The sequence below is a fragment of the Aplidium turbinatum genome, chromosome 6, assembly GCF_918807975.1.
Source record: "Aplidium turbinatum chromosome 6, kaAplTurb1.1, whole genome shotgun sequence".
NCBI lineage: Eukaryota > Metazoa > Chordata > Ascidiacea > Aplousobranchia > Polyclinidae > Aplidium > Aplidium turbinatum.
The window spans coordinates 9666949-9692584 of record NC_137477.1 but is presented as its reverse complement, the minus strand read 5'-3'; the positions used below and the strand labels follow the sequence as shown (position 1 = coordinate 9692584).

At 37.5% G+C, this 25636-nt stretch overlaps 1 protein-coding gene across 1 annotated transcript; it reads right to left on the bottom strand.

Moving 5' to 3' along the window:
* Positions 1–13: 13 nt before the first annotated feature.
* On the bottom strand, positions 14–24228 carry LOC145771899 (serine/threonine-protein kinase/endoribonuclease IRE1-like). The gene is made up of 24 exons (XM_082583655.1): positions 24063–24228; positions 23638–23786; positions 22809–22878; positions 21472–21544; positions 20669–20800; positions 19142–19246; positions 18535–18594; positions 17710–17914; positions 16758–16836; positions 14781–14886; positions 12465–12571; positions 12293–12381; positions 11546–11678; positions 9813–9937; positions 9508–9637; positions 9143–9202; positions 8654–8756; positions 7761–7957; positions 7338–7479; positions 5783–5910; positions 5243–5439; positions 4608–4784; positions 3893–3988; positions 14–3292 (listed from the first exon to the last, which is right to left on the bottom strand). Exons 1-24 carry the CDS (start codon positions 24177–24179, stop codon positions 2470–2472), a joined length of 3603 nt encoding a protein of 1200 aa, XP_082439781.1. The 5' UTR covers positions 24180–24228; the 3' UTR covers positions 14–2469.
* Between the last annotated feature and the right edge of the window lie 1408 nt (positions 24229–25636).

The window sequence follows — 25636 nt, the reverse complement described above, 5'->3', positions numbered from 1 at the left end:
CCAGGTTTTCAGCAACTTTTAAAATCTTTCTTTATTGTCGATACGAGCATTAAGTCTTAATAATATCAACGTAATAAATAACAAATTTTCATGAGTGAGACATATGCGCAACACGGTTCAGAAACGCAAAAAAGCGATAAACAATAAGTACGCAAGATAAGTAACTAAAACACACACGGATTTATCATGTTCATTCAATCAATGCATGAAAGTACGGTAAAACTGACGTAAAATCACAAAAACATAGCAAGACACAAAAGTAAAAAAACAAGTCCACCACAACCACCAAAAAGACGCGACTTACAATAAATTCAGATATAAAAAATAGACGCACTAACAAAATGACGTTTTGAGAGATGTTACTTCTTCGGCGTGTGGTGCAAAAAAGAACATTTTACAGGTCGCTAAATATTTTGATTAGTAATTTTAGATTCGTCTCGAGTAGGTTGAATGGAAGTTTCATACCCATGACGAGTCATAATACTTCAAAAAAGCAATGAACTCTACTAATGTATTTGGCTGTGCCTCTATGTGTAAGTGCAGTGAAATTGTCTGCATTGTAGAGCGCAGGGAATGACGACAGGAAGTGATGGAAAAGGTCGCTTCACAAAAGATGAGCATTTTTGCAACTAGGATATTGGGCAGTCAATTGTGCTGTTTAAATCGAAATAACGCATGGACAGAAACAATTGAGCCAAAACAAACAAGTTTTAAGTTGTTTCAAGAGCAAAGTTATAGGCTACTTGCTCTCAATAAACAGAAAAAGAACAAAAAAATTCTGATTTGGGAGAAGCGTTATTCCATCTCGATTGTTTTGAAAGTACTCTTCGTTTGTGAACTTCCAAGTCAAATTTTTTTTACGTTAATAAGTTATAATCAAGACAACAGACAATAAATAGCGAGCCACTTTCGTTGACACAATGTTTTCAAACTTTGAGAAGTAGCATAAAAAGAGTAAAAAAAAACTAACACAATGCTAGTTGTATTTTACGATATAAGAGTCGTCAAATTTAATCCAGAAGTTTGCAGTAGTTTTGATTCAATCAATGCAAACACAAAATCAACACAAAAACGCATGTTTGTACCGTTGAATTTTCAGTCAGCAAATCATCCCTTTTTACATCGTCTGGAGACTTCAAATCAATTTTTAAAACGCCTGATCTTCTGAATAGGTTGCACAAGGGAAAGATGAACTTTTAACAATATGTGAAGTAAAAAATTAAACAAAACTAACTTTCACTGAAACTGTGGCAAGGTGCTTCTATTGTAGACGACCTTAGATTAGTCAGTAATAGGGATTGAATCGGACACGGATTGAAATTTTTTTTATACAAATTTCTGTAAGCATTCACAATCACATACATTCCACATACACTCATTTACACCAGTTGTGATTGTTGGTAAATGATCGGGCATGTGGAAATATGTTGGTCCACGATTGCATGGACCCGCGTGCGCATGAGTAAGATATTGCTTTTAACAAGAGCATAATTATGACACTCTCGCTTACCGAGGCACAAAGTGGTACATAAATTATTCTTTTCTAAGCGCATTTGTAATGTGGATCTGGATTTAGATCAAACAATTTTTATGCAGGAAATAGATTTCAATATTTAATATTAACACACTTTTGCTAAACTATTTTCACACAACGAAATGTGGCAAGATTGTTGAATTTAAACAGAAAACGAATAATTAATTGACATCTACTTGGTTTAGACTGACTCAACTAAATAAATGATCATGAAAGACCTACCACATTGACAAAGTCTCTCTGCCTGCTCAATCCTGTCAGCTTTGCATTCCCGAAGACGTTTTGAACTACTGAGTCGGTCAAATGAAAAAAATAAAATACATTCGATGATAATTTACGTATTTTCAACATTGCGTGATGACTGATGATACAACGTTATACAAATTATCTGCGTCGAGATGGGCAGAAAGTGCAAATTTAACAAAAGTGAAAAATTTTCTTTGATGTCTATCTGATGTACGGTATTTCAAAATTTTAAACGTTTCCTGCGGTAAACAATAGTGCTTTGTGGTATTCCAAACAGACTACGCAAAACAGATATAGTAAGGTTTTGCCACATTTTTTTTCGAAAATTATCCTTGAAATGAAAAACTTTAACATCGCACTTCGGTATGTTACCTCAGTGCGGTAGTGTTGTTTGTAATGCGTGTACTTAACCATATGTTGTACTAAAATAATAAGTTTGTTACAAGTCCAAAGAAACTGGAAACCACTGATCACCCTCAATCGTAGGTTATGTAATGACAACGAAACAAGCTACAGTATAACTTATAAAACCGACGATAAACATTGCAGACTTCAAGCGTAAAAACTAGAAATTAAATTGACAATGTTGAATTTTCATCCTTCCACAAAACCACAAATTTATCTTGCGTTTGGTGGTGAAAGGAACGCAAAAGCTTAATCCATGTCTGGTTGGGGGGGGGGGGGGCAGTCTAAGGCTCACTGTTGACATTAGTGACATCATCAGTAATATCATCCAATGTCGGCGTAGATTTGTGCTTATTTTTCTTAAAACGACGTCGTTTCGGTTTCGCTTTTACTTTTTTATCTGTTTTAGTTGGAGCTTCTTGCGTTATCTCTTGATCGGAATTTTCATTTTGCGCGTCAGCGATGAGACTTTCGTTTGCAAGTTCTGAGATTTCTTCGACCCCATTATCAATAACTGAAGTGTCATTGCATTGATTTTCTTCGAAAGTTTTACTTTTGTCAGGTTGCTCTAAAGAGTTAAACGGATTAGAGCAAGCAACAACACCGAGTTCTTCTGAAGGCACTGGCTGTGGACGTCTTGGCTTGCCAGCCTTGACTACGTCTTTGTATGAAACATCAGTTACGTGTTTAGCTGCTCGGTCGGAAACCTCGCCTTCAGAACAAGCGCTGCTCGATTCTGAGACGCGAGGACTGCCGTGATTCAAGCGCCTTTTGGCCGCGAAACGAAGACGAAGCTCCGAGGTCTGCATATCCGGACTGTCACCCGAACCAGAAATATCAAGGTCTTCTTGATTGGAACGTCGATGGTCAGAAATATGATCAAAATCTTCGGCAGATCTAACAGTTCTGACATTAGAATGACTGCTCGAGATAGTTCGAGTAGAATTGGAATGTTTGGACAGACTTCTAAAGGCATTGGATGGAGAAGAGGACAAGAAATTTTGCCTGTTTGAGGTCGAGCGCCAATCCAGGTCTTGGTCAGCAGCGGATAAAGCTTTATTTGAACGATTTGTCTTGCCACTAGGAGAGCCTTCGCTAGGTAACGACCTAAAAAAAACAAAGTACAGGTTTAGATTTACCATCGTTTCCTATCTACCCATGAACACTCTAAACAGTTATGAATATTTGCCCGAATAAGAACTTTTGTCAAACGACACTTTTCGTAACTTGTCTCGGTTTTGAACTGCTGGCACAGAGCTTGTCAATAAGTTTGACAGCGACCGCTTGCTGTTGAAATAATTTTGAGAAGAAACCATTTAACCCACTGCCCAGACAGCAAATCAGTCGTTTTTTACGCTGACTCAACGTCTGAAAACGACTGTTTTGCTGTCTGGGTAGCTGGCAATAAGTGGAGTCTTGAAAATATTTTTTAAAAGTGCTCGCTGCATTCGTCAAGAGTTGAACCATCTGTGTTTGATTTTTCTATTTTGTTGATACAGAGCCGAGCCAAACTGTAACCAGACATTCAAAGCTAAAACTGCACACAGTCATTTAAGGTGAGGGCCACCATCCTCAAGCACGAGGGATTACCTTGACTACGACAGTGGCAAGCTTGATGTGGTATCTCAAACACATTTTTGATTTAATGTAAAATAACAAAATCTTTTATAAAAAAATCCAGAAATGCTCTAAAGATGGCAATTTTACCCGCTTCTAGTGTTCTTCCAAGAAGCTTTGCTGTTCATAGCTGGCTTGGTGAAAACGGTTTGGTGGCTGTCTTCTTCAAACAAGTGGTCTTGAGCACTGCAAAGGAACAAGTGAAGATATTTGGGAAAAGCTGACGGTTGACCGCGAGGTAGTTAGAAAACAAAAGCACGATCTAATCGGTGGCTTAGTGGAAAATGAGCACATTGTGGGTCGGCAGACAATACCCCAGCAATACCAAATACCAGTGATAAGAACAATGGTTCCACGATCAAAAAGGCGCCGGTTCGATACCGCTCAAAAGAATGTAGCTGGGTCTTCGGCAAGACAGTTAAAGGTGTACCTAAAGGTGGACACGAAGATTGGCTTCCATGCCTTCTCGTCTGCTTTAACTGAATCTTCACTCACTATGGATACGACAAAAATACAAATACCTTAAAAAAATTGTGCCAGATCTAGTTCGAAAAACCTGGACCAGATCTGGAAAAAACATATCTGATGTCCGTGTGGAGACAGTTGATAAGCTACGTCTAGGCAGAAACACACCGATAAGTGGGGGTAGGGGGCAAAAGAACAGAGCCTGGACGTATTTATCTGCCATTCTATTTTGAAAAAAAGGCATCTCCAGTGCAGGTATAGGGAAGATTTTATAGTAAAACACAAAAAAATTAGTCATTGCACAGGACATTTTCTTGCATAAGTGGAGCTTTTCACTCACCTGTCCGCGTAGTAGGAACGAAAGATGGACTCACTCCTACAACTCGCCATTGCGAGATACGTATGTATGACCAAGCGGGGGAACCTCGATGTAAAGTAATGAAGGAAGTCGTCGGGAATAGAGCCAAGCGATAGTTTGACATCATCAGGTAATTCTCTGTAGTGATGTTTCTTATTTCTGAAAGTGGAAAACCATTTCTTTTTTAATACATTTTAATTTTCATTATTTAAGCACACGATACAACACACAGCTAGATACACCATGCAGTATAACACACCATTCTTTACCCCAAAAAGAATACAATATTGCTTTCGTTTTGGCAACCTTACCTTCCCTCGTCTACTTAATTTAAATCTGCAACTACCAAGCATAAAGCGTGGATGTGACAAAAAGTGCAAATATACATTATACTAGTATACAGGCTACAGCTGAACTGATTTCAAAAACACAGCAAAATAAATGCAAACAAAACACTAATCACAAACCTATAAAATTTTACTGCGCTTGAACAAACAAAATGTTCATCAATTGTTGAACGAGACGGCAGAAAGAAAGCGAAAGATGGTGTGCGTTTAAAATAGAAACTTCCAGTTCGCCTGCTTGTAAGCTGGTATCAACCAGATGTCACAACTCGCCTGATCGCTCGAAGAAGATCCCGTACAGAGCCAGCTTTGTATGCGCGAAACTTTTGCAAATCTTCTTGCAGTGGCTGACACAGGTGTTGAACCCAGTCCCTTGGTACTTCGTTCTTGATATCCACCAGTGAGTCTCTGTCCAATTGTTGGATGACTGGACTGTCCAGGGGGTCCTTCTCAATCCGGTCACTTACGTCCTGGAAACAAGAAAAGACTGTTTTTTTTTGCATTGAAAAGAATACCAAAGACATGACCGTGACTGCAATTGTGCCAAGTATTGGATTCTTATGGTCGGGAATTTTTTACTACACTGCGATGCATTATAAAAAAATCAACGCTACGCTGCTGTTTTATTTTAACGCCTAAATCGATTGTATATTGACTCAACGAAGTCAAACTCTTCATCAACGTGGTGAAAGTAAGGTGTGTCACAATAGGCTATGCAAGCCGTGACACTGCCAGCCTTAATCGACTAAATAACATTTTTTTTAAAACAACGTTTTTTAAATTACAATTCAGCGAAATTGGTTTACGTCCAACCTCAAAAAATTGTAGCTTTTTTGCAGAGTTCCAAAACAAAGGATGCTTTAATACGGAATCGGATTTTGGCCTTAGAGTCGGATCAACTACCAACATCTTACGGATGAGATCAACGGCTTCGTCGGGATCTGAACAAAAATACATCCATGGATGATGCTCGGATTTAATGAAGAGGAAAGCGACAAGAGTTGATTAATTTGTAGTGTAGAACTTGAATATAGCGTGTTGTAGAAGGTTGTTTATAGCTTGAAACTGCAGTTTTTGTCTGACTCTTTTTAGGGGCTGTCGCCAGAAACTGCTCTTTTCTCTGACGACAGCTCCTGAAGAGAGTCAGACGAAAACTGTAGCTTCGAGCTATGAACAACCTTATCCTCGCTATTTTAAAGTAATGAAGAGTGCATACTGGATATGTAATATTCAAGCCATATTCATTCGCTTTGAAACTGCGAGCCAGTCTGTCACAAGATTTTGAGAGCGATGAAAGGTTGAATTCGCAATGTTTCGTCAGTCTAGGCCAGTGTTTCTCAACCTTTTATGGCCAAATACCCCCTTTATAAACTGGCGAAATTTTACCGCCCCCCCAACAAAAACGATTAATTACGAAAAGCAAATATATATTTGCGAGCATGAAAACAGTATACTGGTTATGTCATAGTATACAGTATACACGTTATGTAGTGGTTATGCCATAATGGAACTCACCAGATTTTGTGATATACTGAAAAATTACTGAATTTAAATTTTAAATAGATAGCGTTTGTAAACAAAACGGTTGGTCAATCAAATACGACAATGGTGTAAGAGAAATTGTTTTGCTATTGTGCGAGCATGTAGAGTAGCCTAGATTATCCAGACAATGATGTGACGAAATCGTTACGCTAGTAGGTAAAATGGGTTAAACTAGAATGCCCTCTAATAATCAAAACGCCCCCCTCAAGCCGAGATAATCATACCGCCCCCTTGCAAAATCAAAACGCCCCCCCGGGGGGCGCCGTTGAGAACCACTGGTTTAGGCGATTGACGTTTTCATATTTGCAATTACCGCACAGCAATATGACTAACTAACTATGCAAAAGAGAGTCAAGAGTTGTGGCTTTATATCCAACTTTAATATTGAAGATGACTTGTTTTGATCCTAGTTTGTTAAAACCTCCACCCTGCAAGCGGAGAGTTTGAAGATAAACTTTGTTTTTATCCTTGTGAGGAATAAACCTGCTCATATACACTGAAATGTTGGATAAGAAAAACAATTGGAGCAATCTCATAACAAGCAAAGAAAGCATTAGTCGTTTTCCATGGTGAGATCTCTGAATTATTTCCAAGAGATCAGTTCAAATTTACTGATGACTCATCTCAGTCAGCAAATCAGTCATTTCCACATCAGCTGTACGTCTTTAGAGTCAATGTCGTCTTCAACATCAACCTCTGCAGACGTTGAATCAGGGTAAAAATGACTGATTTGCCGATTGAGATTAGATCTAGGATTTTCTAGGTTTTTAAGGAGTGATTTTGCAACTTTTGTGTGTTAAATAAAAACAAACAACACCATACTAACGTGTATAATTCTGCAGCTCATCAAGGCTATAGTCTCCTGAGATAATCCTGGACTGCCGAGAGATAGAATCCCCGAACGGGTGTTTCCCACTGATTACGTAATAGAAGACACAGCCCATTGAGAAAATGTCCACCGCCTGGGTCTGCGTAGAAAATTGTGTTTAATTATACCAATGTGTGCTTTTATCCAGAGCTAGATTCATCGCCAGTACGCATCCTTGTTCTCAGCGCTTTACAGAGCACACAGTTTCAGCGCAGCAATAAACAGATTTTTTAAATGATGACTTATGAAAAAATAAAATAAATAAGAATTCATTGTCTTCTGTCCGCTTAATTTAAGTCTTCAACAACCAGGGTTAAGTATGAATGCAACAAAAACACATTAGTCAACCAAAACTTTCGAAACGTTTAGACTAAAACCCACCATCCTGTAGCGTTTGTCCAGGATCATTTCTGGGGCTATCCATCCATCCGTTCCAGCGGTACCCGAGCGATGGGAGAACGAAACACGGCCCGGTACTAGTTTTTTGCACAGACCGAAGTCGGAAATGACCACCCGTTGTGTTCCCAGCTTCCCGGGTACAGATATCAGGATGTTACTGGGCTTTACGTCACGGTGAACTGTGCATGGATGGAAGCATACTACTATCTAACTATTATTTACTATTAACATTACTATTAAACATACTATACATTGATCTTGCGAACTAATGATTTTTAAAGAACAAATCAACTCCAGAAGTAAATGACATTCTTTGACGCTATTTCACTTTTTCAGAGCAACACACAAAGTTTAAGATTTTATAATAGGCCACATCCAAAACTAACATGGAAAGGAACAGGTGAAGAATGAAGCAGACAAAGTCGGACTGAATGAAGAAGATGCGATGGACAGAATAAGATGTAGAATAGGAGTGAAAGCAATCGCTGCAAAGAAAAAGTAGGCCACCCTCACTAGTGGGGGTGGCCTACTTTTTCCGAAGCCGAAATTGGATTTAACCGAAGCCGAAATTGGATGATGACTTATTACGGTGGTGCTGCTACACATATCATTATATTCACTAAAGGTTTATCTCCGTTGCAATTATAGTACGGGTAAGCTTACAGAGTATGTGTTAAGAGTCGGATGTCAAAAAAACTTCAACCTGTTTTTGCAACTTTATCCATACACAAGCTATTCAGTTAAACACTTTGAAAAAAAACAAACACATAAAGCCACGTTGAGTGTTCTACTGTTCAGTCTTTGCAAAAAAAATGTTCTCACGTGAATAGACACTAGACACTTAGACAGGCCAAGAAGAAGGCAGCAAGTCTCACCTATTTTGAGTCTATGCAAATGATCCAAACCTAACATGGCCTGATGAAGAATGCACTGGATGCCCAATCCGGTGCTACACCCATATTGAGGGTTCTCTACGTACTGAAGATAAAATAAACTTAATATAACATGGTCATTAAAACTCATGAAAGCATTTTAAATGTCAAGTCAACACTTGATGAAGTTACATCAGTATGTAACTTCTTATAGTACCGGTCGGTAATTAACTATAGGGAGGTGATAAACCTAGTACCGGCTATAATGCGATATACCCAGTCTAAATAGTAAACGACTGTAACGTATTCGACATTTTTAACTCACACTGGCCTCAAAAAAAAATGCTTCACAATGAAATTATTGCAAGGTTGATTACAGTGTTGTTGAGATATCGATGCATCAAGAAAAGTGCAATCTCAAAGGTCAAGCCATCCAACAAAATTTTAATACCAGTGAAGTAGATCACCAACACAATGAAAATCAGCATCTACCTCTTGTAGCGTGTTGCTGCACAGCTCCAAAGCGATGTACTGGAACTGGTGATCTCGCTCCTGGAGAAAAAAAAGCAGGAGAATACTTTTAAATAAAGAAAGCTCCATTATTATTAGCTTCAAGCCATCACAATTAAAAGTTCAGAATAAGGAATATGCAACTTTCGGCGGCAGTGCTATTGTCAAATGAGTTCTTTTGACCAGTTTAAACCCATTAACTGGTCCCCTCTTTTTTTCCATCTTTGAAGCAAAATGGAGAGTGAGAGAAAACCACTTAATGGGTTCAAAAAGATTCTATCATATTCGAGCAATAGTGCTTTTCCACCAAGATTGGACATACAAGCGGAACATAGGCATGAGCTTACCATGCAGTAGTAGCGGATGACATGCGGATGTTCGTCCGACTCCCGGAGTAGAGCGACCTCTCTGTCCGCTAGACTGAAGCATTCCGGCATCACCCTCTTCACGGCAACACGTCGCCCGTCGAATTTACCGCTGATATCACGAAAACGACCCGGTTAGCAAATCACTTCTGTTTTTACATTGATTCAACGTCTTGGTTAAAAATCGATCAGAAACTAGTGAAAATAAAAAAAAACTCCACTCGATCGCTGCTTTCAAGAAAATATCTTTTCTTGGTCAAAAGGTATTCTTATTCGCCGCTTCCTACCTGTAGACTATGGTTCCTTCGCTACCCCTCCCTAATATATCGGTTGGGTCTAATGCGATTCTTCCCACGTGTTGATACCCATCGTATTGGGTGGGTTGAAGGGGATTTCCAGGCCAAACGGGTTTCTGCGCACACAAGAAAATGGTCACATGATTGCTAACATTCTTGAGTAGCATTTAATGACACAAGCACTGGTTAAAATGATGTAACAATGATCTTTTGCTGGCTGGGGTATCCACACTCCACAGTGAAGCATTATATGCATTTGAATGCATATAACCACTCAACTTTTCTTGGCAATACAGCATTAACAATAGTGGTTAACAAGCGTTGAGGCAATGCCAGCAGTGGTAATTATAACGTTTTTGCCTATTCTATACAATGCATTAGAGAAAGATATGCAAAGCATCGTTTATCATACAAAACCATGCATTTGTTAAAACGTCAATTAAAAAAATAAAACAATGCCGACGATTGCAGGCTTTGAATTGGCTTCCTTTACAAACAGCACGACGTACAGACAGTGGCTCTTATACTATAGTTTAGTGATTTTCAACCAGTGTTCCGCAAGAAATTTATTAGTTTTACTGGTGTTCCATGAAACACTGGTCGAAAATCAAAACCATAAGAGTTTCGCGTTTGTCTTTCTGCAATTTCAGCCCGAATATCAACTTTGCGCCATGTGTTGTTTATTGCGTCATTATGAAATTTCGTTTGGTGTTCTGCAAGATTACCACATTTTAATGCATGAAGTGTTCCGTGGCTTAAAAAAGTTGAAAAACACTGCTATAGTTAATGCACATGTCACAGGATAAACGCCACAACGGCTTATGCTCAACAAACCATTCATAAATGGATACAGATAACATTGCTGTTAACATCACGCCGAAAAAAAACTCAAAGTAAACAAGGACTGCAATAAAATAAACTACTTTTCGCATACCCATACGCCATATGCTGTTGTTGTAACGTTCATGTATGCAATGTGACCGTTACTCATGAGATATAGTCGACATATACTGTACATCGACACAGGAAAAAAGCTAACTGTTCTAAAGAGTTTACAATAGAAGATGGTAACCTTGTTAATAGGGTTAAATATACAATTATATCAATATTCTTAAACGTTGTTACATGCGGCGAAGTGCTGAATATCGCTGCTTATGTAACTGCAACTACACAGGAAAGATTTCTTATTGTTTTGTTCTGTTTATAAACTAGCAACAAACTTATAATTCTTTGAAATGTGAAACACGTTGAAAAAATTTCTCTGGCCGTATGGAATGGCTTCAAGAGAAATAATATGTTGTGCAGACCGACTTCATGCATGTGCAAGAACTACCGTTCAAAATCACAATACAAAAGCAATGGCTGACTACAGCATCCCTTTACGTAGTATGATTGTACACGATCTGTACTTGACGAAACTGGTTTTGCTATCTTCAACACTTCCTTGTGAATACTTTCAAGTTTTACCCTAGGATTCTATGATGCCCATTGGGAAACTACATAGCGAGCGACTAATTTTGTAGTAAGTGTATTTTCAAACGGCTGGCTATGCCACAAGGACGTGAAAATTAATTTGGTTAAAATTGAAAAATCTTTTGGTTGATTGAAGAGAATATGAATTTTCAAATTACAAAAACGCAAACTAACTGGGGCAGTTTCAATTCAGTGAATACAGAAAATCGATAAAAATAAATGTTTTTTTTATCGAATTGGACAGTACTTACCCTGACCAGGCAAACCACTAACAATCCGGTGAAGATTGATGTCAAAAAAGCGACAAAAGTAGCCACCGTGATGTCGCTCCACTTGGCTTTTTCCTGGTGCTCAAAATTCGGTTCGGATAACTTGCGTGTCTCCCTACAGGTGATCAGGCTTTAAAATTCGTAAATTTTAAAGACTTCAAAAAACGTTTGTCGTAACGTAAGATAGAGATAAAGTGTAAATGAACCCCACTAACTTCAATGGAAGTCGTGAAAAACGTTGTAAATAGTGGTTTATATTTGTGACGCCACATATAGTGTTGCTTTTTGTGTTTTTTTTTTAACTTGGCACTCCAGGGTTAATGGGGTATATATGTGGTTTTGGAAGCTTCGCGTATGTGGGCTTGAACAGTACGTGAAATTTGTACGGAACGGAAACGGAAAATACAAAAGTAACAACACAAATACTCAATGTGTAAAAACGTAGGTGTAACATCAATCAAACAAAACAACACAAAGTCTGAAACATCAACAATCCTTGGTTCATCTCATGAGGATCACACATGGTTCTTATTCAAATAAAATAAAGTCTATCTATCGTGAAGGGTACAATACATTGAACAAAGTTATGTTTTTTTTATAGAAGGTAGTTAGTAGTTACTAGTTATAGTTTTTTTTATAAACAAAACAAGACGAATTTAAGAAAACTTGTGATGATCAAACAGAATGTTAATTAATTGCAGCCAATCGATATAGATTTCAACCTCAAACCTTTCAGATTGAAATGGAATCTCGGCCTGACTTTTTTCATACACTTGTGGCTCGGTGGGAAATTCATCTAGTCTTTCGGCAGCTGGCATCTAAATTCAGTCGTCGTACAGGGTAAATCATCCACAGGTGACCACAAGTAACTATTCAAATTTCAACGGCTGTTCAATCTAACCTGCTCAGGAGAAGTGTGATCGTGATCAATGAGAAGAGGTTTGCTTCCGGAAGCTGGGTATGTCTTTGGCAACGTGATCTTCGAGGATGGCGGGACCTTGTGGTAACCTGAAAATGAGGAAGAAATTGCTTCTTTATTAGATTGACCAGGCGATTCAGCTATTTTGCTCCTAAATTGCTTTGATTTATATGATGATTTGCTACAAAAACAAATATCGTGATGTGATAAAAATATTATAAAAATGTAGTTTTTGTGGCAATCTCTATGACGACACGTCTGAAGACGTTAAATCAACGTAAAATGTCGGAGTTTGCTGTCTGTGACGTAGTCTAAATGTGGTTTATCCAACGTTTGAAGCTTGCGCGAAGACAATGTTGGCAAATGCAGAAATAACGTCAGAGTATCACATTTCTTGCACGCACTCCTTGATATGAAAGTGATGAGTTTAACTTGCGGTCCTTTCTTGTGTCATCCAACAAATTTACAATTTGACTTGAATGCAACGTTATAAGATTATGTACTGACAAAATCGCAACCTGTGTGAGATAGCCCAGGCAACAAACCAATCCTTTTTTACATTGATTTAACGTCTGCAGTTAAAATCGTCTGCGTCAAAATCAATAAAAAAACTGACTTTCATACTGGAGAAAGATCAACGGTTCGCGACTAAACGCCATCTGTCGTCAACTGCATCGCTCATATTAAAGTAATAAGAATCCTCTTTTATTGCAATTGCACTCCACAGCTTAAAAAGACCGATTTATGAGATAAATCGCATTTTCTGGGAAAAAATCACGGGTCCACGTCTTTTAGGCGCAGACAGTTAGGCGCCCGTCAAATAGGCGCGCACACTGTGGCGTCAGAATATTTAGGTGCTGAGCACTGTAGCGCCCGTTCATTTAGGTGCTATTCCTTGTAAAGTCTGCGAATTGTATCAGCTCAGCTTTGGCAAAACCTAGTCAGGGTTTTGACGGGAAAGTAAGTTACTCTTCACTCAAGCCTACCACCCGCTTGAATATAAGCTACGGTATATTTTTTTCTGATGTAGTGTAGTTATTATTTGACTTATACAGTATAACTAAAAGTGAACTCAGTCATGTTCGGAAATAACAGCTGACTAACAGCAAATAAATGCCGAACACGCGCATTAAAAAAACAATATTTTTCTGTTCAATGCCGGTTTAAGCAGATTCACTCACTGAAGCCATGACATATTTTTCTGTTCAATACAATATTTTGTGTAAAATGCATTGCCGGATAAAGCAGCTTCACTCACTGAAGCCATGACTAACAACAAATAAATGCACGCGCATTAACAAAACAACATATTTTTCTGTTCAATATAACATTTTGTGTGAAAAGCATTGCCCTACCTGCCAAGCTCATACAATCTGCAGACTTTACTAGGAATAGCACCTAAATGAACGGGCGCCACAGTGCTCCGCACCTAAATATTCAGACGCCACAGTGTGCGCGCCTATTTGACCGGCGCCTAACTGTCAGCGCCTAAAAGACTTGCTCCCAAAATCACTGTGTCCACAACTCTAACAATGCCATCAGCAAAATGTTTCAATGCTGCAAATATGTCTGATATGAAGCAACAATTTGATAATAATTATTGATATTTACAAGACACAGTTTAAATTTATTATTTGTGATGATAATTTTATCCTTAAAAACTTAATTCAGTATTTTCAAACATTTAAAAAATGGTATTTTTAGTAAGTCATCGAGTTCGAAACGATTGCAGATCTTTATAACTTATGACTGAAAACAAGACTCACAAGCAACACTAGACTCAGAAGTTGGACAATAGATGTGAAGCAAAACAATAACAGTACGGACCGAGTAATCTTTAATACCGGGATGTCTAACAAATGGACTATAATAATAATATATATACAATATTATTATATATCATTACGTTCGATACGTTCAAAATAACTTCAATATTGGTTCATACGTTTAAAATTTAACATGGCGAGATTTCCAAGTCACGCGCAATCGCCTTCATGTACACAATGTACATTCACATTATCTTATGAGAACTCTATATAGTAACCGTAAAACATTATTTTATTGTTGCTGAATATTTTTGCCTTAAACTTGTGATGCTATTAAGCAAACTCTCTAGGCTTAATAAGCAAACAAAATCAGTCAGGTTTAGAAACTTGTATAATATGTTGGTAAAGCTTTTGCCAGTGTAAAAGCGGCTTCTTCAAGATGTTTTGAATCTTTTTCAAAGCTGTACTTGATAGTCTTCTAGCTTGGTTTCAACTGCGTGAACAAATCAGCCATAACTAATTATACACTTACCAACAATCCTCCATATCGGCATGATTATGCTGGCTGCCTCAAGGTCGGTTAACTTTGTCCTTGCTTCGTCTCCTGGGCCTGGCAATAGCTGCAAGTTGCGATGCATCTGCAAACAAGAACAAGTTTACAACGATCCAACATTAACAACTGAATGAAATCAGCCAGGTTCGGAAAGTTGTATTTATAACAATTTAATCATGAAGCTTTCACCACACAATGGTCTGTGAGCTTGAAATCGAAACACAAGCTCACAATTTTAGCATGTATGACGGTCATCCGGTCATCATCAAGTTTGTTCGTCTTGAAAAACAGCAAGATATTTTCAGATTGCACGCACAAGGCAGTGGAGACGTGCTTCACTTCAAAATAGGACTTACATAATACATATGTTGTTAAAAATCCAACAAAAACACCTTTGTTGCAATTTATACTTCCAACCGAGACATATCTCCCTTGTTGAGGGAGCAAGTCTTTTAGGCGCAGACAGTTAGGCGCCGGTCAAATAGGCACGCACACTGTGGCGTATGGATATTTAGGTGCGGAGCACTGTGGCGCCCGTTTATTTAGGTGCTATTCCTAGTAAAGTCTGCAGATTGTATTAGCTTAGCAGGTAGGGCAATGCTTTTCACACAAAATGTTATATTGAACAGAAAAATATGTTGTTTTGTAAATGCGCGTGCATTTATTTGTTGTTAGTCATGGCTTCAGTAAGTGAAGCTGCTTTATCTGGCAATACTTTTCACACAAAACGTTGTATTGAACAGAAAAATATGTCATGGCTTCGGTGAGTGAAGCTGCATAAACCGGCAATGCTTTTCACACAAAATCTTATATTATTGAACAGAAAAATATGTTGTTTTTTTACGGAATGGCCCGTTTCGGTGAGTCCGATCCCTTAACGGGGAATATTTTCAATTTTTTTTTTAAATTATCGGGTACCGTAGCCTAATTATCATTGCCGTTTTAGGGTTAGGGGTTAGAGGTTAGGAACTCACCGAATAGTAGCAGACCCATGTAAACAGAGTGATGCAGCTTACAGTAGCACATTACATACAGTATCGCTATCCAAATAAAATAATAAATATTCATCTACGTCCGATACCAATATTAAGAGCCACGTGCATTTTCACTAATAATGAGCTTTGTACATCCGAACCACGTAAGAGTAGTGTTCGACAATAGGTTAAAGACAAATCTTGTAGCATCGCTTAATTTCATTACTGCTTGGTCAGAACAGAAGTTTAGCAACTCATAACAAAGTGTGGTAATCAATGAAATATACAAGGGCCCTCGACAAGAACACATCTTATTACAATCGACTGTAAGATTATATTGAAATAAGAAGCCTTATAACCAAGCAGCATACGCTGCTTTTGTGTTTATTGGAAGGTACACTCTGTTTAATGTAACATAATATCGGTTGGCAATGGCAGCAAACCACTTCAAAATCCAACCAGTATAATATAATATTTTTCTAATCGTCTCAAACCATAGCTATAATGTGCTTGTATCGAATTTCGAATGCTGTTGATCATTCAAACAGCAGAACAGTTTAGATCAGGGGTTCTTAACCAGGGGTGCACGCACCACTAAGGGGCACGAGACCTGTGTCTAGGCGGTGCGGGGATGCTGAATTATCAAGGTGTTATAATACGACGTAAGAAGCAAAGTTGTTTTTACCAGGTTTCAACAAAATTTCGAACTGTAGGCGACTATTACTTTTCAGCCAATCCTAGGAGGGGGTGCGAGAACTGGTTGGTAATTTCCAGGTGGTGCCGACAGGGCAAAAGTTTAAGAACCACTGGTTTAGATGCAAACACACACATATCATTTGAATCTCTGTTTTGGATAATACGTGATTGTTGTATGTTATTAACACCAAAAAAGTCTACTTTTAAATTAAACAGAAATACAACAAATGCGATAGCAAAAAGAGTAAAATAACAGTATATAATTGCTCTGATAATAAAAACTCACATTAAATACTACCCCATCGTGAGTCATTGCTGGCAAAGCATACAAGCTGTGCTGGTACTGGCCAACGTACAAGGAAGGCCTGAAACAAGACACACGTATTCAGACATACGATTTGCTGACAAATTATAGCCTAGTTTGGAAGACGGATTTCATGAAATACAGTTCATGTTGCACAGAAACGCAATGACAGAGTCATGTACTTCGGGAGATTTAATTTCTGCTTTAACGAGAAAAAAAATGAGATAGCCTAGTGAGACGTTTAATATCATTGATAAATTACGCTTGATACGACGGTAGGTTTCATAACTCTAAACGTTAAGCTGGCTGGAAAGCATTGCTTTAGTTGTAAATAAAAACGTCTTTGTCCAAAATACTATACATTTTGTAAATCAATTTTTTTTTAATGAAACCCTCTGAGTGAAAGACAAAAATACACCATATGCCAAGCTCGAAATTGAAGGAAATGAGAATGTTTATGGTTACCAGTCAGAAAAATGGTGCATCCTGAGTGGAGATTTTTATGAACAAGAAAAAGCAGTTTCCAGTCCCATGGAGGCTGCAGTAGCAGGATGATTACAAAAGCAGTATTTCCTCAAATCGTTTTGTGACTTTGAAAAGTGCCGCTTTGCTATCTTGTCATTGAAAGCGTGAGGGGAATGCATTTGTTTGGTGTAAAAAGTTTTGAAACAAAGATTTTTATTCACACTATATCTGGAGACGTGGAAGTGATGTAAAAACGCCAACTTTGCTCGCTAGATTAATAGGTTTAGTTACCAAACAGTGTTATTTTACCTTCTGAAGCTTTGTTCATTGTGACAAAATGTTCCTAGTTTCTGCTTGAACTTGCTTTGCAAACTTATGACATTCACTGCTGTATTCACTGTCTAGTAACTTCCCAGTAAAGAGTTGCAAACTGAATGTGAAAGGTGATAAAATGGCAACGATTACTCACGCAAGCGTGGCTTCCTTGGGGTGAAATCTTGGGTTTCCCTGAAAGATGGTATCCCAGTACGACACCTTGCCGTCAGCCTGTCTCAGCAAATAATTCATAGTCTCTTTGGCAACACTGGTCATCTCAACCTTCTGCAAGCCCTCCGGTACCCAATCGTACATGGCCACAACAGGGTATCCGTAGTTTTGAGCCCACAGTATGCGACCTACATTGTTATTCATTTGTTATTGTTGCTTTCATACAAAGACAGGGTGAAAAACAAAGCAAATCTATAAGTGAAGCAATAAAGCGTTTGCTTTCTATTTTTGTCTATCAAAAAATAATAATATGGAAAAAGAAGTAAAGCAAACATACTGCCATTTATCTTCACAACTTCAACAAAGCTTACGAAAATTGATTAATGACAAAGCATAAACATTTGTCATGAACACAATTCCTAAAACACTGACAAATGACGTCACTAAATTCAAACACAGACCAGCTGGTGCACAACCTTAACGAGGTGACAATGTGTTACATGTGAATGACCCCTAGGCCCTAGGGGTACGGGGGAATGTATTTTTCTCAAAGTTAAGACTAGTGGATTGGGAAGGTGGCAGCCACTCTACAAAAATTTTCAAAGTTTCTTCTACCAAAACAAGTTAAATTTAAAATAGAAACATTTCTTCGGGATGAAAATAGAATAACAAGTAAACGCCGATAAGGTTATCCAATTTTGGGTCGAAAAAACCTCACCAAACGACAGCTATAACTTTGTAATCTGAGTAATGACACTTTTATTATAAACTAGCATTCATTCATGTGTTTGTGGCAGTCGGGCTTTACCTGATTCTCTTTCCACAGTAATCACAAAACCGTCGGTGCTAGAAGCAAGGTGTAGAAATTCTGTACATACATTATAGAAAGTTATATACACTTTTCATTACATCAACGGTCTATTAACAGTGGGTTGAAAACCACGCATGGGTCCCTGTTCTGGCTGTTAAGTGGTAAAACTTAACTTAGTGATGTTAAACTAAAATCGAAGCAATGTCATTTTATAAATTAAGAGCTAGATGTACCATCGGGGGATTGTTTTAATAGGCCGATCAAGCTAATGGCCTGATTCAACAGATTGCGATTTGCTGCTGTAGATCAATAATTTAATCGGTGATTCTAATCAGCGGATTACGGTTGAGACATCAGAAAAAAATTAGTCCGCTCATCGAGCTGCCTAATCGGCTGATTTGCTTAATTGGTGAATAGTCTGTTGTTGGTGCACCCAACGCTAAGTGTCTTATAAAATAAGTTATCAGAGTTCATTGTATTTCTTTCACATCGCATTTAACCTAAAATCGACGCAAATGTAAGAAGTGTTTCAAACTTAAAATCAGCAATATTTCGTGTAAAGGGTTTTCTGATTCAACTTCAAAAATGATACAAAGCATTTTACCGTAGCTGTCAGAAACCTTCTCGTTGGCGTGGGAAGAGTAATCAGTGAACGTCACATTCCACCGCATGACGTTCGCCTTTGTGTCAAACATCGTCACTTTATATTCTGGAATATTAGAACGGCAACACTGAAATCTGAATCACTCCTTCACGACAATTACCGTAAAACGTAATTGTAGTGTATTTATCTAATGACAGGAATCGTAGTACAGTATATATAATGCAGTTGTAAGCTGCAAAACGCAGCAGTCAAAGATTGCATTATGCATTCGTCACTGTCTGCTTTGCGCTGTCGTCACTATTTATCGCATATGCGATGGTTACAGCACTATATAAAAACAAACATTATTATTACAATGAATATGCTGGAAAAACAAACACTACCGGTTCTTATGATCTGTGGACATGTAGGATACATTTTAGATCTTAGTATAACCGGCAGTTTTTCGACTGGATGATTTTGTTAATAAGGCATAGAGACAATTAATTCGCCTTAGGCAAACTGAGCTATACTGTGGCTTTGCTACGAAGATGCCAAATGTTTTCCACGCGAAAAATAACTACTGTGCGGCAGTGAACCATACCATACTCTTAACGCTAATATTTCAAGTCAAATGTAAAACCCGGATATCGGGCTGTAGTTATAAAATAAAACACAAGAAAATCCGTTCTTTTCATAGTTGGCAGAAAAAGCAAAACACTCTTCGTCGTTGGCCGTATGGGTATCTGGCATGTGTTCATAAAAACGTGACTGCTTCAACTATCGGTCTTGAAGTCCTGTTGCTGGACTGGTGCTGGCAAACTGGTGCTGGCAGTTTTGTGACGTGATAATTTGAATTGGGCATTTGGTGGGCATTGCAGTGAATCGTCAAAGCATTCAAAACTCACTTTAAAGTTCACATAATATTTCCAATTTCCATTGTACAACCAAAATGGGGATAAATACTTTAGACATCGTGGCAAGATACCGTATGAAGTTCAAGGAAGCTCAATTTGAGAGCAACGTAACTAATATCACGAAAAATATAGAATCCTGACGTGAGCTATTACGTCTTCAGCAAGCAGCCGCGCTTGAAAAACCGCTGTTGCTACCACCTACTTAGATGTGTTGATCCAGCAGTATAAGTTTGTTTGTTTTTAGATTTACTGTCAGTTCTGCAGTGGAAAATTAACAGCGTAGTTTAAATATTGGGATAGTTGAAAATTATTTTGACTGAAAATTTTTTTTAATGCAAAAAGAAAGTAAATTCAACTGCAGGCTGAGCAATGTGAGCAACTGAGCAATGAGCATGTATAAAAGTTTTGAAACAACGAATGTATTTGTACCGCTGGTTTAAAACTGCCTTCAAATTTTGGCATCTTATACAAATAATTTTACGAAAACATGAAGCAACTCAGTCATGTGTCAGTGATTCAACGTCTGTAGACGTTGCATCAATGTGAAATGATAGATTTTGCCATAATCTGGGTACTGGATCAAGCAGCGCAATTCACACTGCATTAGTAACCATTTGAAAACTTTTGATACCTGATCTCCCGATGAACATATCATTCACTGTTCCTCCTCCAGGACATTTATTGGAGGTGCTCTCTGTTGTTATGACCTGTCTCTTCATCCCAGTGAGAGGGTTAATTGCATACCATACATCCTGTTTGCGTCCTGTAATGTACAGTTACTGCAAAAATCAAAGTCTTTTTTGTTAAAAAATTGATGCAGATTGCAACTGAACTGATTGCTTGTCATTTATGGTGTTTTAACAGTAGAAAAAGTCGCTACGTCCGAAATGCCTGAGCATACTAAACATAAACTACTGGCACAGTGTTCCTCCATTTAATGTTAAAGTTACGTGGTACTTTAGAAAGCACTGACTTGGTTACACCATTAAGAATAAAACGTTCAGAAAGACAACAGAAGGATAGTAAACAATTTAACAACGCAAATGCATAATCTAGATCAGATCGCAAGAACCGCTTGATAATAGATTTTTTATAGGGTGCTTTTAAGGTAAAGAAGTTTCCTGCAACACTCCATGGATGATAGATCCATACGACATAAAACTCAGGAAAGTCAGTCTTCTTAAACACAAAAATTATTGTTCATCATAGTTCTGTTTTTACCAATGTTTTGCTCACAAACACTTTTGCACGCGTCTAGTCATGTCCTCTGCTTTAGCCTTATACAAATCCACATTGCACACCAGAAGCAGCTGCACTCAATAAAATATCCTATCGAATCCTTGGCAGTAGTAAGATAGTAAGAAATGCTTTTCATGTGTCAGCTTTAAAATGCAAGAGCTTAAAATTTAAATCAAGTCAAACTTCTTAACTAACCTGTGTACAAGATTCCGTCGGAAGACTTGCATGGTGAGGCTTGCACCAATTCAGGAATAGTGAATGGAAGTTTCTAATCGTGCAAAAAGAAAGTGTAAAATGTCTTTGGAAAAAAGACCTTGATACGTTTTGAAAGCGGTGGTCTGGTGGTAAAAGAATGTTTAGTTCAGCCCAAGTGTAAAATGTCTTTGGAAAAAAGACCTTGATACGTTTTGAAAGCGGTGGTCTGGTGGTAAAAGAATGTTTAGTTCAGCCCAACTTGCTACTAGAAGTTATGCAAAGACAATTTTGGCCATGAGCAGAATTCTATTCAGTGACACTGGAATAATGCATTCTGGCTATAGTATGTTAGCCTTTCGTTTCCGAAGATGGCGAACTAGTCAGAATCAGGCTTCTTGTTCCATGACACAAATATATGCAAGTTTCCAACTTTGATTCAGTTTGAAAACAGCGAAATGCGACGTAGCATTTCTTGCATTAACTCGACATCGAATGGATAACAACGACGAGTAAGGTTGTTAACATGCTTCTGTTATACTTTCGTCATAATATCATACTATGCCAAGCCAAGTAGCCAATGAATGGGGAAAGGTGGCAAAGGCAAAGCATTGTTAGATTTAAAATCTGCATAAAGAGTCGTTAGAATAAGAAAATATACGTTTGTACTGTAGCTGGCAACACTACAGTATAATACATGAATAAGAAACATTAGTAAATGACACACATTTTAAAACCAGAATGGGGTCGAATAGCTTTGTTTCTGAACTTTTCTTGGTAAAATCATGCAATACTGCGTTTGCGGGTGGCGCATCCCTATCGAGATACCAGGAAATAAGTGTCAAATTAGTTGGTTTTGGTTTCACTATTGCAACAATAGAATAAAAAATACCAGCAAACTGAAAATTGTTTGTCGTTATCAATTGTACAACGTTAATAGTGTATTTAAAAACAAACCAATCCATTTATTGTTTTCCCAAGGTACTTCAAGTAGAATAGAAAGACTAACAACCAGTGAAGACAAAGTGGAATAAACAATAAACAAAAACATCCTTGGTGCATTTGTTTACATCATGTCCGTTTGTTGCAGTGTGTACAACAATTGTGGAGCTTTCAAAACTAATAGAGGTGCTTTGATACAAATATTGAGTGCCTTGCTTTTAGCATATTCAAGTAAATGTATGATTATGAACCCATTACCAAGGTGCATTCACAACTGAAAAAAAAGCGACTAATTCTTGCTTCATTATGAGTATTGGACTTAACGTAACAAAAACTACAATTTTATTGTAAAAAAAATGCAGAAAATTCAAATAGATTGATAGGCCTATACTACTCACAGTAAGCCCTTGCGCTGATGGGTCATATGCATACAATGAACCGTCATGGGGGTCTGGCAAAAACGTGGGCCTATAAAATTTATATAAAGAAAAGCAAGAGTTTTATTTACCATCTGTAAATAACATTACACTGAATTACTGAAAGCATTTTAATTAAACACAACAACAAAAAATACTTATATATATGAATAGTGTTTTGTTTCCACTTCACAAAGACATTATATATATATAGGCTAAGTAAGAACTACAATGCAGATAGATATAGACGGAAAGTTTGACAAAGCGATGATGTCATTAACGCTGCTTGAGTGAAAAGAGTTTAACATGTGTGATTTGATTATTTTGCAACATCCTACCTGGAGCCATATTCATTATTCCGTCACACAAAGTTGTCTTGAAAGTATCGACAAATTTCTCAAAACTGGATGGCTGCTGTAGCAGTCCAGAATTTACGTGGGTTAGCAGATAATTGATCAATAAAGTTTTCGTGAAGTAGTATCACTTTTTAAAATAGCAACGCTACACATGACAACAAAAAATTGGCACCTAATGTATGGAATAATTCCCTGGCAACAACACTTAAACAATCAAAAACTTTGCTTTGTCAATCTCGGGTATGAGCCTGCATCAGTGGTTCAAAGACTCTACAAGTATACAAAACTGCCAGGGTTAAGCTCTCAAAGAAGCTTTCCCAGTCCGAGGATAAACATTCAATCAACTAATTAGATTAACAGTTAACATTATCTTGCAACTAAAAACATCAAAATAACAACAATGTTGTTTATACAATATACATACAATCCAGCTGAAACTCAAAAAGACTCTATACCCCTTAATTGTGCTGGTTGATTCCATGGGGACATGAAGAACAGGCTCCTCATCGAGTTTCCATTTCACGATTCCAGTTCTTTTGCTGACAGCATGCAGCGTACCATCCAGAGTTGATATGAGTAATAATGAGTCTGTTGGTGCCAATTCCTAAATACATTGTAGTTTTATAAGAAAACAAATATATATATATATTTGTTTTTATTTTATTAACAATTAAAATATTTTTTTATTATTTCAAACACTTACTTTAAAATCACACTGCGTCACATCAAATCTTCTATTCAATTGCATATTTAAAAAATAAAATCATAATACATTTAGTAAATTTAGTAAGTCATTACATTTAGTAGTCTGATGTAATAGTATTAGCGTTGTCAACTTGTCATGTTACAAAGTAGCCTACTGTTTACTGATATTTTATACCTGTGTAGAAGAAGCTGTAGAAACTGAAGCAAAGTCTGATCCATTTGGGTTAGCACAAACTGTCAGAAACAAGACAAATGTCCAAGTAATCCACTTCCCGAAAATTCTCCACCCCATTGTCAATGTTATTGTTTTTTTACGCTAATATTTTAACCTTAAGCAGTTCGCTTCTGAAAGATACAGTTTAGTGTTCATTTTTCTCCAACAAACAGCACTTGTCAAGATTTACAGCAGACAAAAGTTGGAAACGAATATCATGTTTGATAGGCTATTAACTAATAAACTTTATTGTGTTACTGTAAAATCCATATCCATTCTGCTTCATCACTTCTATTCCATAGCTTTTCACTCTTTTCTTTCTCTCCAACAATAGTTGCACCTTTTTGTATGACGTCAATGACCAAGGGCAGCCAATTCTATAGGAGCATCAATAATTGTTGATTGCTGCTGCCAAATACAAAGGCTAGACAAGCAAGCAGGGCCAGATCATTTTAAAGCCACCACAAGCTGAAATGAGGTACTTTTTATATGTTAAGATATGGTTAGAAGCTTGAAACCCTGTTCCAGAAAGACAAGTTTGTTACAAGCTAAAGCATTTTAATTGAAAACTAATATTCTGAGTATAATAACATATGAGATGTTGCAAAGGATGGATGGATGGTCAATTAGTCATTTATTTTTGTTTGGATGCGAAAAGTACATAAAACAAAAACGTACAGTGTGCATCCAATGAAAGAGTGCGAAAGACCGTAGCCTTTAAGGCATAGGAGGTCGTCGAGTCTGCACTCTCTCATTCAAACAGTTATATATACGAAAGAAAGTATTGTGTTTTTAAATAGCAAATTGACACAAAAAAGAAGGAATAGAAAAAAAAACAAAAAATAGGAAAAAAACAAAAAAACATTATTTTTAAACAGCACTTTAAGTGGATGGACTATTTACCGATCACAGCAAACAAGGGGTGGTTTATACAGAATAAGGATCGATTCGCTTTTACAACGCATTGGAAAAGAAGTGTCGCCGAGGGGCTACGTTTGAACAACGATTGCCCGTTTTGTAGATAAGATATAAACCTGAAACTTTTCGGGTGCATAAAGCAAGACATATCATACTCTTTTAGTTTGCAGAGGATTAATGATTTTATTGTAAAAATTAAATTGCTGAGAATTGGTACAAGTTGGTGAAGTTTAAGTTATAACAAGATAAAGCTAGTACTTACTTTGTACTTGTGTTTAATTGATTCGGGTAGAATGGTAGATATACAATCGTGCTTTCCAACAATGCCAAAATTGTAAAATCCGACCGGAAATGAGAAAGCTACAGCACTTTCAGTGGAAGCACTATTTATCGATCACAGCAAACAAGGGGTGGCTTATACTGAAGAATGATCGATTCGCCTTTACAATGTAGGCCTATTGGAAAAAAGCTTCGCCAGGCGATTAAGTTTGAACGACGATTGCTCGTTTTGTAGATAAGACATAAACCTGACACTTTTCAGGTGCATAAAGCAAGACATACTCTTTTCGTTTGCAAAAAAATAATAATTTTATTGTAATAATTAAATTGCTGAGAAT

Coding starts and splice junctions, on each gene's coding strand:
- LOC145771899 (XM_082583655.1), bottom strand. CDS start 24,179: ATGGGGTGGAGAATTTTCGGGAAGTGGATTACTTGGACATTTGTCTTG. Junction 21,545..22,808: donor CATCAGCGCAAGGGCTTACT/GTGAGTAGTATA, acceptor TTGCACGATTAG/AAACTTCCATTCACTATTCC. Junction 5,440..5,782: donor AAAAGCTACAATTTTTTGAG/GTTGGACGTAAA, acceptor TCTTGTTTCCAG/GACGTAAGTGACCGGATTGA.